Source organism: Myotis yumanensis, unplaced genomic scaffold (assembly GCF_028538775.1).
Source record: "Myotis yumanensis isolate MYYU_CA2020_CCGP unplaced genomic scaffold, mMyoYum1.0.hap1 SCAF_19, whole genome shotgun sequence".
NCBI lineage: Eukaryota > Metazoa > Chordata > Mammalia > Chiroptera > Vespertilionidae > Myotis > Myotis yumanensis.
In genome coordinates this window covers 8,410,253-8,422,831 of record NW_027223770.1, presented here as the reverse complement: position 1 = coordinate 8,422,831, position 12,579 = coordinate 8,410,253, and the positions used below count along the sequence as shown (strand labels likewise).

Sequence of the window (12,579 nt, the reverse complement as noted above, 5' to 3'; positions counted from 1 at the left end):
GCTGTCACCTCTCAGGGTGGCTCCACACAACCCCGCAAGAGCCAGGGTCGAGGGGCGGCTGGGACGTGCCAGGGCCCAGGATGCCCATAATGCGGCAGCAGAGGCCCCCTCCCAGGCGACCCAGCACGATGGCCCCTCCTGGCCCTTGGCCCCTCACATCTGGCCCTCAGCCGGGTACATCAGACGGGCCGCTCACTCACATGGTCAAACACTTGGCTCTTGGTGGCGCTGTACTTCTGTGCGATGGCGTCGGCCACTGCATTCGGGCCCATGAACAGCGTGTTCCAGTTGTGAGAGCTGAGAGGCAGGAGAGGGGCGTCAGACCGCAGAGCAGTGACGGGAATATTGTTTCAGATGCGAAACATTTAAGAAATGAGCCCTCGGCCTGCCGTTCTGAACCCCAAAGCCTCTCTCCCCCAGCTTCCCTGGTGTGGGCCACCTCCCAGGGCCTGCAGATGAGGACAGCGACGATGACATGAACAACCCTCACTTGTGTCAGGCACCCACTCTGTGCCAGGGACTAAGCTCTGCTTGTCAACCTGTCTAACCCCTAGGACTCCGCATAGCTAAGCACAACTACGATTCTCCCATTTTGCAGGTGAGAAACGGGCTCAGCAAGGTTATGGCGAGGCTAGACACACCCCAAGGAGCCAGAGCCCCACAGCGGCTGGGGAAGAGGGGGCGAGGGAGCAGGAGCCTGGTCAGGGCCCGAGGCCGAGTGCGCGTAAGAACCTGGAGCTGTTGGCTTTGTCTTTGGCCTCTTTCTTCTTCTTGTAAGAGGACGATCCCGGGGCGCTGGCATCCTCGCTGGCTTCCTTCTTGATGGTGGATGGTAATACATGGAGCATCCTGCCCTAGAGGGGTGAGGGGAAGGGAGTCAGGGGGAGGAGGGGGAAGGTGCCTCCACATCCTCCCCAGGATAGCAGCCTCTCAGAGAGCAGGCGGCAGAACGCGTTGCTAAAACCCTCTCAGACGTGGCCTCAGGCTGAACGACCATGTGGTTACCCTCGACCCAGAATGGGGATGTGGCCACAGAACCCGGGGGCCTGACACTGGGACAGAGGCCATGTGACAGCCTCATGAGGTAGACTGGTCAGCTTGTAAGTGCCACCCACCCCCCACCCCGAGGCCAGGGCCCATCCTGCCCCTGCACACGTAGGCCTGCACGGGAGGTCTGGTCCGGAGGCCACAGGGAGATCACTGCACTATGCAGGCACAAATGGAAAGAAGGAAAGAGGGGGACAGGAGCCTCGGCTGGGGGTGCGCACTGAGCACCTTACTTGGAGGCGCTGGGAAAAGACAAGAGCGCCTTACACTCCACTGTGGCCATTTAACATGACCGCGCCCAACTCCTTCCTTCCTTCTTCCTCTTCCAAGTGCTATTTCTCCAGGAGAGCATATTCATTCATTCAGCAAACCCTCTGGGAGTGCCCACTAGGTGCCAGGCGCTGTCCCAGGTGCTGACGGATCAGTGGAACCAGAGCCGGCCGGCCATCAGGGCACTGCCTTCTGGGTGGGTGTGAGGACAGCTTCCTAGGCCACTAGTGTGCTTCCTTAGAAATGGGGGGTGTGCACACGCACGCACGCATGCACGCACGCACACACACACGCACACACACGGCCTCTCCTGGCCACCTGGGCCCAGGGCAGTCACCTGGAACACCTGCCCGTCCACCTCCGCATAGGCCTTCACCGCGTGCTCAGGGAACATGAAGGAGACGAAGGCAAAGCCCTTGGGTTTCTTGGTCAGGCTGTCGATGGGGTAATGCAGCTCGGACAGGGGGCCTGCGGACAGGAGAGGGGTCAGTGTCTGGGGTGGGGATGGGCTTGCACGCTCGGCACTGAGCAGGTGACAGTCTTCACTGGCGAGAGCATCAGGCTGCCACTCTGGGTTGGCCCATGGCCAGAGGCAGCAGTGAGACCACCTCAAAGGTCAAAGGTGTCCCTGACACAACCCTTTATGCGTCTCTCCTGACAATACAGGTGCTGGGCTGGGTCCTGCCTCCACCACTTATAGGTGTGGTCTTCAGGTGCCTTAGTCTTCTCATCTGTAAAGTGGCATCATCAGAGCACCGACTCACGGGTGCTGGGAGGGTTAAAGGCATTGACACGTGAAGTGTCCTAACAGCGCCTGCTCAGTGCCCTGGAAGTGCCTGCAGTCTACTGACTCCCTCTCGTGTGCAGCCGGCCCTGCTATCAGCTAGGGTGCTGGCCTGGGGGGAAGGATCCGTGCTCAGGACAGCAGGAACCGCAGGCTGGAAGGTTACACCAATGGCAGAGTCCTGCTCAGGGCCTCCCTGCCCCCACACCAGGCACTCAACCACGCCCCGACCCCCACCACCCAGAGACGGCCTCCGAATAAAAGTGGGAGACCCTCCAGGGGATCTCAGCGGCATTGAGACCTCACCGTCACTTTAAACCCTAACTTCCTTCCCTTCACAGCCGTGACCTTACAACCAAACACAGCCCAGGGTGACCCAGCTAAACTACAGGTCTTCGAGTTCATGTCCTGTGAAATAGCAACAATGATGATAGCAAAAACACCCTTACTGTCAAACACAGCGTGTGTGAATTCTCACAGCACCTCAGGGATCATCAGCCCATTTCATGGATGAGGAAACTGAGATAGGAGGGGACGTTATGAGCTCTAGGTCAAGAGCTGAGGGGCAGCCTGGGACTGGAAGCCGGGCCTGCCTGCCCTCAGCCGCCTGCTCCGGGGGAGCTGCACCCACCATATTTGGAGAAGATCTTCTCCAGGTCCTCCTCGGTGCTGGTGTAGGGCAGGTTGCGCACGAAGAGCCTCCCCGAGTCGGCCAGGTCCTCCTCCTCCTCGTCCTCCCCGAGCGTCCGGCCCTGCCAGGGTTTGCTGCTGCTCTTCGGGGGCCCCTTGGCCACGGGGACAGTCTTTTCCCTGAACACCTCGATGTAGCGGCCACCTGCACAAGGAGAGGAGTCAGGGCCCGGGGGAGGCCTGGAACTTGCCAGTGACTCCTGACTGACGATTCCAAACTCATCACCGCCACTGCCTCCTTCCAGATGCCAAGGCTCAGGCTCAGGCTGCAGCTGGCCTGACCCGAAGGCCCTTTCCCCATGTCATCCATCCTGCAAGTCAGTGTCAACCTGGGGGGAGCCTGCCTGGGCCGCCTCCATCAAGATTTGCATCCTGAGCTCAGGGCATGTGTCCTGGCACCGACGGCTACTCTGCCTCAGGACACAACACATGACGTGTGCACCCAACGCTGAGGAGCACGTCGCCTTGCACTAGTGAACTCTACATGCATCACCCGGGGCCTGATTAGACCGTGACCACCACTATCTCCTCCACGTGGACACAGTAGGTGCTCAATAAACACCTACTGCCTGACTGGCTGACAAGACTGCTTGGTTTCTCTCCTTCCCCGACAGAACTTGTGTCTTCACTGGGGGCCGGCGGCTGGATCTGAGTCACTTGTCCATGCCAAGGTCAGGTCAACGATCACGTCTCGCAGACCATTCCGGCGACCTCCCAATTCAGGGACCTGCACATGCTGCCTGCACTGCTCCCTGCATGGAACGCCTGCCCCACCAAGCCAGGGCTTGCTCCCTCTGCTCCTCTGGGTTTTCTCACCTTCTCGGGGAGGCCCAAGGGGACACACTCCTGTTCATAAACGTGCCTCCTCCAATCCTGACTCTCCTGCTCTGCATTTCCCCCCAGCACAGCCCATCAGATGCCTCCCTCTCTCCCCCCGTTATGTCCATTTACTCTACAGCAGCTGCTCAAGCTGTTCTGCTTGCCGCTGTCTCACCAGTGCCCAGAGCAGTGCCTGGCACAGAGCAGACCCTCACCAAACGTGGAGTAAAGGAATGAATAAAGGAATGAATGCACCCTGCCCTGTCTCCACGCGGAGCCGGGCCTGTCCCCCTGTCCTTACCCATGTATTCTCTGTTGCACTTCAAAGCTTTCTTCACTTCCTCTTCACTGCTGAAATCCACAAAGACATACCCTGAGGAAGGACAATGACAAAGGTCAAGTCCACAGACACGTGCAGGAGTCCCCCACACTGTGCTAGGTGTTCAGGAGAAGCTGGGCAGAGAGGGGAAGAACTTCCAGTTTTGCCAGTTCTCCAAAATGCAAAGATTCCCTCCCACTGTGGCCAAATCTCCCTTCACAGAATGTTTAGGCTGGGGTGGGAGGGGGACAGGGACGGGAAGTCCAGTCCACGGGCTGTCGAAGGCCTGCGACATCATTTGATCTGGCCCTGCCAAGGCATCAGGGGTGAGCTAATGAAATGTCTGACCACATACAGCAGGCTAATTTTTAAGTTGGTAATTTTGTATGGCCCATGAATGGTGCTATAAATACCCACATGGCCCTTGGCAGAAAAAAGGTTCCCCACCCCTGGTTCAGACCCTGGGGCCTGGCTCTACACTGATGACACTGGGATGACAATGCTGGGATGCCCAAGCTGGGATGTCGGAGTCAGAACACAGGAGGCCTCTGTCCCTTCCAGCCCCACCCCCACACCCTGTGACCCACCCTGAGGGGCCATCTCCACAGCCACTCTGCCGGAGCCCGAGGCCCGAAGAGCCAGCGTGGGGGTCTTGTCCATCCTCGGCCTGCACCCGGGGCTGAAGTCCAGTCATTACTGAGCCCTCAGCACGGGGCCAGCCTGCCTCCTCGGCAGCTCCCATGGGGGCATCCGATTACTTCCCTGAAACGTCACGCTCACAGGCCAGCTCTCTCCAGCTCCAAGGCCTCCAATATGGTTCCTCGTCCTGACACCTCAAGTGTGCCCCTCCCTACCCCTCCTGCTGGTCTCTGAAGAGGCGTGCGAGCGGGGCACCGCCACAGTCCTAACGCTGACTCGCAGGGAGCCTGGATGGGTGCTCAGCACTGTTGTAAACACTGTGCGCACTAACTCACTGAGTCCTCACAACTAAACGAGACACGACCACCCCATTGCTCAGATGAGGAAACTGACCCCTCATCCTGGTCAGGGCCCCAGGGCTGGCAAGTGGCCGAGCTGGGATCTGAAGCTGGGCAGGCTCTCCCCTGCCCTGGCTCTCCGCAGCCCTGCTCTCCAGGCAGGCCCAGTGGCCAGCGTCCCTCTCCCTGCCCACCTGTTCAGATAAAATACCAACTTCTGCGCATGGGCCACGAAGTTTCATCGCACTGTACGTGCGCGCCTGCACGTCGTTTTTTGTGGAAGAGCCACAGTCAAGGGGCCAAAGAGCCGCATGTGGCTCGCGAGCCGCAGTTTACCGGCCACGGGTCTAGCCAATCCACGGAGCCGGGGACCACAAGCAGAAACAAGAACAGCCACCCCTCAAGTGTCCCCCAACTCCACTGCCCCGACCTTCCACCTTCCTCAGCTGCCTCTGGACCCCCAACACCCAGACCTCACCTGTCTTGTTCCCGTGAGCATTCCTCACGATCCGAATGGCCACCGGTTTCAGGGGCGCCAGGAACTCCGTAACGTTTTTCTAGATGAAGGAAAGGTTCCCCCTGTATCAACTGGTAATAAAAGCGCAGCCCAAACAAAGAAACCTGGGCCGAAGTTCTGAACGCAGAAAGGTTACCAGTGTTTCGTCCTTTCTCGTTTCTCTCTTTCCTCTAAATGTATATACACATCTTTTCTCCATCATTAAATGAAACTAACTTGGAAAAAATCTGAAGAAAAGCTGGAGATGAAGGATGTAAATATAAAATAGTAACGCCACCATCGGCATTTTAAGGCACTATGTCTGATATCCCTCCCCGCAAGTACCTTTTATATATTTGGGGTTAAGTCTGGCCTTTCCCGCTTCTCATCAGCGCTGGACTATCTGTCCCTGTGCCCTCATGGTGACGGCTCGCAGTCACTTACAGTGCTGCTGCAGGCCGTCCCCAACGCTCTCCAGTCTCTCTCTTCTGAACATGAGGGCAATTCAAACACATTTTTTAAAATGCACTAACACAGGGTATGGATCCTAAAGCCTTAAATATTGACCAGCTGACCCTCTCCTTCTTCCAGCAGGAGAAGCATGCGCAGCCCTAGCGTGCACCATGGGTGAGGGCAGCTGGTCCTCCTCGGCTGGTCAGCCACCGTCCCGTGAAAGGCAAGGCCTGGGATCGCACTCAGCGGCCTCTTAGCCCCAATTCTTCCCAGCTCCAGCCCTCCGCTAACCCTGAACCCCCTGCAGCAGGGGTTCCCAGCACCCACCCTCAGCTCTGGTCCTTGTCCCAGTTAGCAGCACGCACCTCTGTGACGTTGAAAGGGGCTCCCCGCAGCTTCACGGTGTGGGGGGTGCTGGGTTCCCACTGGACGGCTGGCTTCTCTTTCTGAGTGACGGCAGAGAACAGAGTGGGAGTGAGTCCCCGGCCCAGTGGCACTGAGTGTGCAGAGGCGCGCTGACGGCGAGCCGGGGATGCCGAGAGCATCCTGAGGTCACGTGATGCTCGCTGCCACCGACTCGGAGCTCATTCTGTGCCCACTGTGCAGAGCACCATCGGGCACTGCTGTCTGGTTGGGTCAAAACAATCCCTCCCCTGGACTGCAGCGCCCTCCCCTGTGAAACTGGACATGAAGAACGCCTGCCCCTCAAGACTGTCTTAAGAGTCAACAACAAAGGATACGGCAGGCACTGCACCCAGCACGTAGTAAGTGCTCACTTAATCATACGCATTGTTGTCGACTGTGGGCTGACATCTGCGTACACTGCCACTAAATACAAAGTATAACAGGCTGCATCCATCAGCAGCTCACTCTCCAGTGACAGGAAACAGATTCAGAAAGAAGTGCATGCACAGGTCACAGAGCAAGTGGCAGAGCTGAGATGTGTAGCCAGGTCTGGGGCCCGCAGGGTACATGGGTGAGGACATGGTGAACCACCAACTGGCTCCCGGACCCCCAGACCCACCCCGATCCACACACCTGGGCACTGGCCTCCTGGGGTTTCTTGGTCCCAGACAGGGTGCCTTGCTCTGGGCCTGGCCCTGTCCTCTCTTGGCCCTGCCGGGTGGGGGCAGCGCAGGGATCCTCTTCCTCGGCCTCACTGCCTTCATCACAGTTCACGGCCTCATCTTCACTTTCCTCTTCTTCCTCCTCCTCCGAGGAAGACGGCGACTCGGCCTGCACCACCTTGGATTTCAGATAATCCATGTCCGACAGCTCCTTCCGCACGGCTGCCTTCGGTTCAAGGCTGCCCTCCTCTGGGAAAACAGGGAGGCTGGGAGTCGGGGACAGTCCCTGGCACCGAGGGACTGTGTTTGTGCAGCCCGCAAGGGGCCTGGGCTGGCAGGGGGCACGAGGTGCCAAGCCCACCATCACCAGGGGCCCTGTGCCACGCAGCCCTGGTGAGTCCTCTGATAAACAGTCACATGGTGAGATGCTGCTGTGTTGAGGTGCCACATGCCACACGTCAGGAGCTGCGTGTTCCCAGCAGCAGCCCTGCCCTCATCATCCACTCTTTCAACTGTGACCTGGAGGACCTTTTGGCCACTCCTGGACTAAACCCTCCAGTGACTACAGGTGCTTGCAGGGAGAAACCCGAGCTCCTGCCCCTCGGACAGCTGACTGCCTCCAGCTCCCACGGCTGCAGCCAACCTGAGCCACACAGAACGCTGTTCCCTCCGCCTGCACCCCCACCTGTCCCCTCCATGACTGTGTCCCACCAACTCCCAGAGAGTTCTTCGGACCCCAGCTTTGCACGGAAACTTTACCGTATGTAACATCCACATTGAAGCCATTCTGTGCTTTAAGCCACAATGGATTCCCGACCCTCACCCGCCACGTGCCATCCTCGGCTGCAACTGCTCACACACCCGCCGTCCTCGCACTACACCGTGGGCACCTTCCGAGGACGGGGCTGCCCCTCACCTTCCGACCTTTGTTCTCAGGAACTCTCCTATCCCCCGCCCCGCTTTCTCTCTGTGTCTTCACGTAACACACTAACTAGTGAGTGATTTCTTTACGGTGTCTTTCCCCCCCACCAGGGTGACAGCTCCGTGGGGACAGGATTCTTCGTCGTTTGCTCACTGCTGTATCCCCAATGCCTAAAGCAGTGCCTGGCACATAGTAGGTACTCAATATTTGAGTGGCTGAATAAGTGACCAAGATCAGTCAAGGCCGAGGTACTTGCGGTTGGGATAGCCACCCCACTAGAGGGCAGTGTCTGGCACCAAGGGACCCACATTTGTGCAAGCCCGCGAGAGCACAGGCCCGTAGGCGTGCAGGGACCCGAGGGGGCGTGTCCATGCCTTACCTTCTGAGTCCTCCCCGGCTCCCTCCTCACTCTCCTGGCCCGAATCGGAGTCGAAGTTCAGGTAGTCACTGGCCTGCTTGCTCTTCCCTTGCGAGGGCTCCGTGTCCAGGGCATCGTTAGCCCAAGTGGCTGCCTGCGTCCGCCTCTGGTGAACCGACAGGAACTCCCGGAACTCGGTGCTTTCCTTCAGCTGGTGGCACCGCAGCGGGAAGAGGGAAACACGGGCCAGGACGACTCAGTCAGCTCACCCCTCCTGACTCCCGGCGGGTCAGAGCACCCTCCACGTTCATGTCCCCTGGGGCCAGCCGGGTCAGCCCTAGGAGGGCGGAGTGGACGCTTCACCGGACAAGAAGCCTAAGAAACCAGACTCGGCTCCAGCGCTCCCAGGACCCCTCCCACTGCCCACCCTCTTGGGCACCAGGACAGACTCACCTCCTCCAGCTCACTCGCTGCCTTTTTCTTCTTCTTCTTGTCCTACAAACAGAAGGCGCAGATGGTGAGGACCACCTGGCCTGAGAAGTGGGGGGCTTGGGCGAGGGGAGACGAAACTGAATTGTCTTGGGAGGGCCCTCCTGCAGGAACCATCCGAGAGGGAGTCGCAGGTCACCCCTGCTCCCCTGCCCTGAGCCCCCAAGTGGTGACCACCCTGCTGACCCCGGGTTCGAGGGCAGGAGTGACCGTGTACACACTTTCTTAGTTTCTGGGGGCACCGAGTCCTTGTCTTTCGGAGGCTGCTTGGTCTGGCTTGGTTTCTGGGCATGCTTGCTCCAGGCCCGTGGCTTCGTCGGGTCCCCAAACGACTTGCAGAACTCCACCTGCACAGGCGAGGGAGGGTGGTCAGAGGGGACCTGCCACTGCCCCAGCCCAGCCACACTCACACCCAGGAGCTCGGGCTTTTAAAAAGGCCGCTGCCACAGCCTAGCTGAGCTGGCTGAAGCAAATTCCGCATGCTCCCCTCGCCTGGCTTTGCTCTCTTCACAGCACTGTGGGCGTGAACGTTTACCTTGCTGTTTTGCAAGTAGAAATACACTGAGCCTCCCCCAGTGCGAGGAAGGAACCATGACTACCCCACTTCTCAGGCCAGAAACCGAAGCACAGGGAGTGACTTGCCCCAGATCACCCAGGTCAGAGAGGGTCAGAATGGCGACTGGAACTCGATGTCTTTACCGAGTCATTAAATGCACGTGAGTGACAGAGTAGGACCTCCTCCTCCAGGAAGCTTTCCTGACTCCCCATCCACCCCCCAGCAAGGAAGGCACCTCCTTTGTTCCTCAGCACTGACCACAGTGATTGAAAGCGGCCCCCTGTCTCCCGTGGGCTGCTGGCTCCATGAGGACCGGCCAGGGGGCCACATCCGCTCCAAATCCCCTGCATCACGTAAGCGCTTGAGTGCTGGCTGAGCAGTTTGTGAGTGAATGACGTAGACCAGTGGTTCTCATGTGGGGACCGCAGCATCACATCACCTGTGAGCTTGTTAGACGTGCACATTCCTGGGCCCCCTCCCGCACACACTGAATGAGAAACTCCGTGAACGGGCCCAGGAAACCAGTTTAACAAACCCTCCGGGGATCTCTAGGCAGGAAAGACTGAGAAGCAGTGAGACGTGGAGGACATCACAGCCTGAAAGGGGAGAGGGGTAGGAGGGAAAGAGCGTTTTCCACAGGCAGGCAGTGGCGAGATTCCGGTCAACTCACCGTGATCCGGGACGTGTCGACAAAACTCTTGTTGAAATGGTTCAGTGCCCTTTGGGCCTCTTCCTCAGACTTGAAGCCGATGAAGCCGAACTTGCGGAACTTGCCATCCTTGGTGAACTTGAGGCTGCAGTCGGTCAGCGTGCCAAAGGCGGCGAACAGCTGCCGGAACCGCTCCTCTTTCATCTAGGACAGAGGGGCACCGTGAGGGAGAGCGGGGAGGTCAGAGCCCAGGGACAGAATGGAAGCTGGGAGGGGAAGGGGAGCCACCCTCATTCATCACAGTGAGGCATCAAGAGACACTGCCTCGCCTTGGCCAGGCGGCTCAGCTGGTTCGAGCGTCGTCCCATACACCAAAGGTTTCGGGTTCGCTTCCCAGTCAGGACGTACAGGAGGCCCCCAAATGATTGATGTTTCCCTCTCACACCAATGTTTCTTTCTCTCTCTCTAAATCAATAAAAATATATCCTTGAGGATTAAAAAAAAAAAGACACTGCCTAAAGCTGATGGATATGATGGATAGATCAATAATAGATATTTTAAAAGTATACCATTTAAGGTAAATGATAGATGGATTAAAAATAACAAATAACACCCCCGGCCAGTGTGGCTCAGTGTTGAGCATCGGCCTATGAGCCAGGAGAGGAGGTCAAGGCTCAGTTCCCGGTCAGGGCACACACCTGAGTTTCAGGCTCCATCCCCAGGGTGGGGCGTGCAGGAGGCAGCTGACTGATCATTCTCTCTCATCAATGATGTTGCCATGTCTCTCTCCCTTTCTTTCTCTGAAGTCAATAAAAACACTTTTTAAAATAAAAAATAACTGACGGAGGAACAGATGATCTAGCTTCCTCATCTTTCATAGTGGGGGGTCAGCAGATAGTCATCGGGTAAACAGGCCAAGAAATGGGGCACATATTTGGGCAGAGGAAGAAACCTATGGGGAGTCCTAAAATAAGCCAGAGAAGATGGTTACTCCTGGAGAAAGACAGAGGGAGGGGAAGAGGGAACAAACCCTGCTTCTCAGCTTATACACTACTGTGCTGTTCAAATTTTTAAAATTGTGTCATAGCCGCCCTAGCCGGTTCGGCTCAGTGGATAGAGCGTCATCCACAGGGTCCCGGGTTCGATTCCGGTCAAGGGCACATGCCCGGGTTGCAGGCTGGATCCCCAGTAGGGGGCATGCAGGAGGCAGCCAATCAGTGATTCTCTCTCATCATTGATGTTTCTATCTCTCTCTCCCTCTCCCTTCCTCTCTGAAATCAATAAAAATATATTTTAAAAAATAAAATTGTGTCATTGCCTCCCGATGCCCAGTCTGTGGTGGGGAGGGGCAACGGGGAGATAAGGTTAAAAAACCAGAACAATGAAACAGCAACGGCTTTGGGTCCTTCCTCTTCCTAAGGGGAGAGAGTCCGTCCCAAGGGGTAGTAGAGGCAAGAGCACAGAAGACCTCGGACCAAGATGGCACATTCTGGGTGTGGGGCATGAGCTGACCGGCCGCACCAGCGTGTGCAGTTTCCCACGCAGGAAAGGTGACAGGGAGGGAGGTGAGGATGGCCCATGGACTCCAGGGAAACGGAGTTCACGCATTGGATAAAGGGTTCAGAGCCCGTTTTCGGTTCTGAATCGAACCCGCCTGCCCCGATGACGGCATCGGGAACTGGAACGCGGGCCCTAAGCCCATTACTCCCCACGTGCCGCCCATCAGCCCCACGAGAGGAAAGGGCTGCAGGTACCGGGTGTGACCCAGCCTCGAGTCAACAACAACGAAATGCGACTGGACCAGGGGGCCGGGGAGCCAGGCCGGCACGAGGTGGGGGCGGTTCCTCCCTGGGAGGGTGTCGGGCTGCGCGTCAGGGACCCACCGGCGGCTGTGAAACCGTGAGCAGTTACGATCCCTCCCTCCCACTGGCAAAGGGGGGAAAGCCGCGGGTCCTGCCTCGGAGGGAAAACCCCTCAATTCCCCGCAGCCGCCTTCCTACCGACCCTTGGCCCCCGACCGGCCCTCATTTCAGACCCCCGGGCCCAGGCCCCTGCCACTCACCCCATTCGGGAGGTTCTTCACGATCAGCCGCGACATGGCGCCCGGCCCCGCGGCTCTGACCCCACGACGGCGCACGGAGTCTCCCACTGACACTTTCACGCCGCAGCCCTGGGCGCCGCCATCTTTCCCGAGCCGGATCGCAGTCACGTGCTCCAGGCCTGGGACAGCCCCTTCCGGAAATGGGCGTGGCCAGACCGAGTGCCCCGAGGAAGTCACACCCACAAGGGGCGGGCCTGAGCGCTTGCCTTCTGCGCCGGCGCAGGCTGTCGGGCGCCCCGGAGGAGACCAATGCTCAGCCGGCAGGGGGCGGTGTTGCTCCCTTGGCCGGGGATGGGATTGAGGTGGCCGCTTAGTGTATGGGCGCCGGGCCCAGTGTTCCAGCCTTCTTTTCTATTGCACTTTAGTATCGAGTTCTAAGCCTGGGGATGGGGACAGGGTTAGGGGTTCTTGTTATTTATTTATTTTTTTATTGTTTTTTTTTACAGAGAGGAAGGGAGAGGGATAGAGAGGTAGAAACATCAACGAGAGAGAAACATCGATCAGCTGCCTCCTGCACACCTCCTACTGGAGATGTGCCCACAACCAAGGTACAGGCCCTTGACCGGAATCGAACCCCGGACC

The 12,579-nt window shown here is 58.1% G+C and overlaps 1 protein-coding gene across 1 annotated transcript in view; it reads right to left on the bottom strand.

Annotated features, from left to right (window-relative positions):
* RBM19 (RNA binding motif protein 19) overlaps positions 1–12,089 on the bottom strand; it is a 90,221-nt gene extending 78,132 nt beyond the window's left edge. Inside the window, exons 1-13 of the mRNA XM_070399617.1 lie at positions 11,959–12,089; positions 9,918–10,100; positions 8,913–9,038; positions 8,656–8,697; positions 8,224–8,413; positions 6,894–7,171; positions 6,221–6,301; positions 5,385–5,463; positions 3,912–3,983; positions 2,733–2,936; positions 1,655–1,785; positions 733–854; positions 201–297 (exon numbers count right to left, since the gene is read on the bottom strand). Of these exons, the coding sequence (XP_070255718.1) occupies positions 201–297; positions 733–854; positions 1,655–1,785; positions 2,733–2,936; positions 3,912–3,983; positions 5,385–5,463; positions 6,221–6,301; positions 6,894–7,171; positions 8,224–8,413; positions 8,656–8,697; positions 8,913–9,038; positions 9,918–10,100; positions 11,959–11,994 (1,641 nt within the window). The 5' untranslated portion in view covers positions 11,995–12,089. The remainder of the gene's footprint in view (positions 1–200; positions 298–732; positions 855–1,654; positions 1,786–2,732; positions 2,937–3,911; positions 3,984–5,384; positions 5,464–6,220; positions 6,302–6,893; positions 7,172–8,223; positions 8,414–8,655; positions 8,698–8,912; positions 9,039–9,917; positions 10,101–11,958) is intronic.
* Positions 12,090–12,579: the final 490 nt, after the last annotated feature.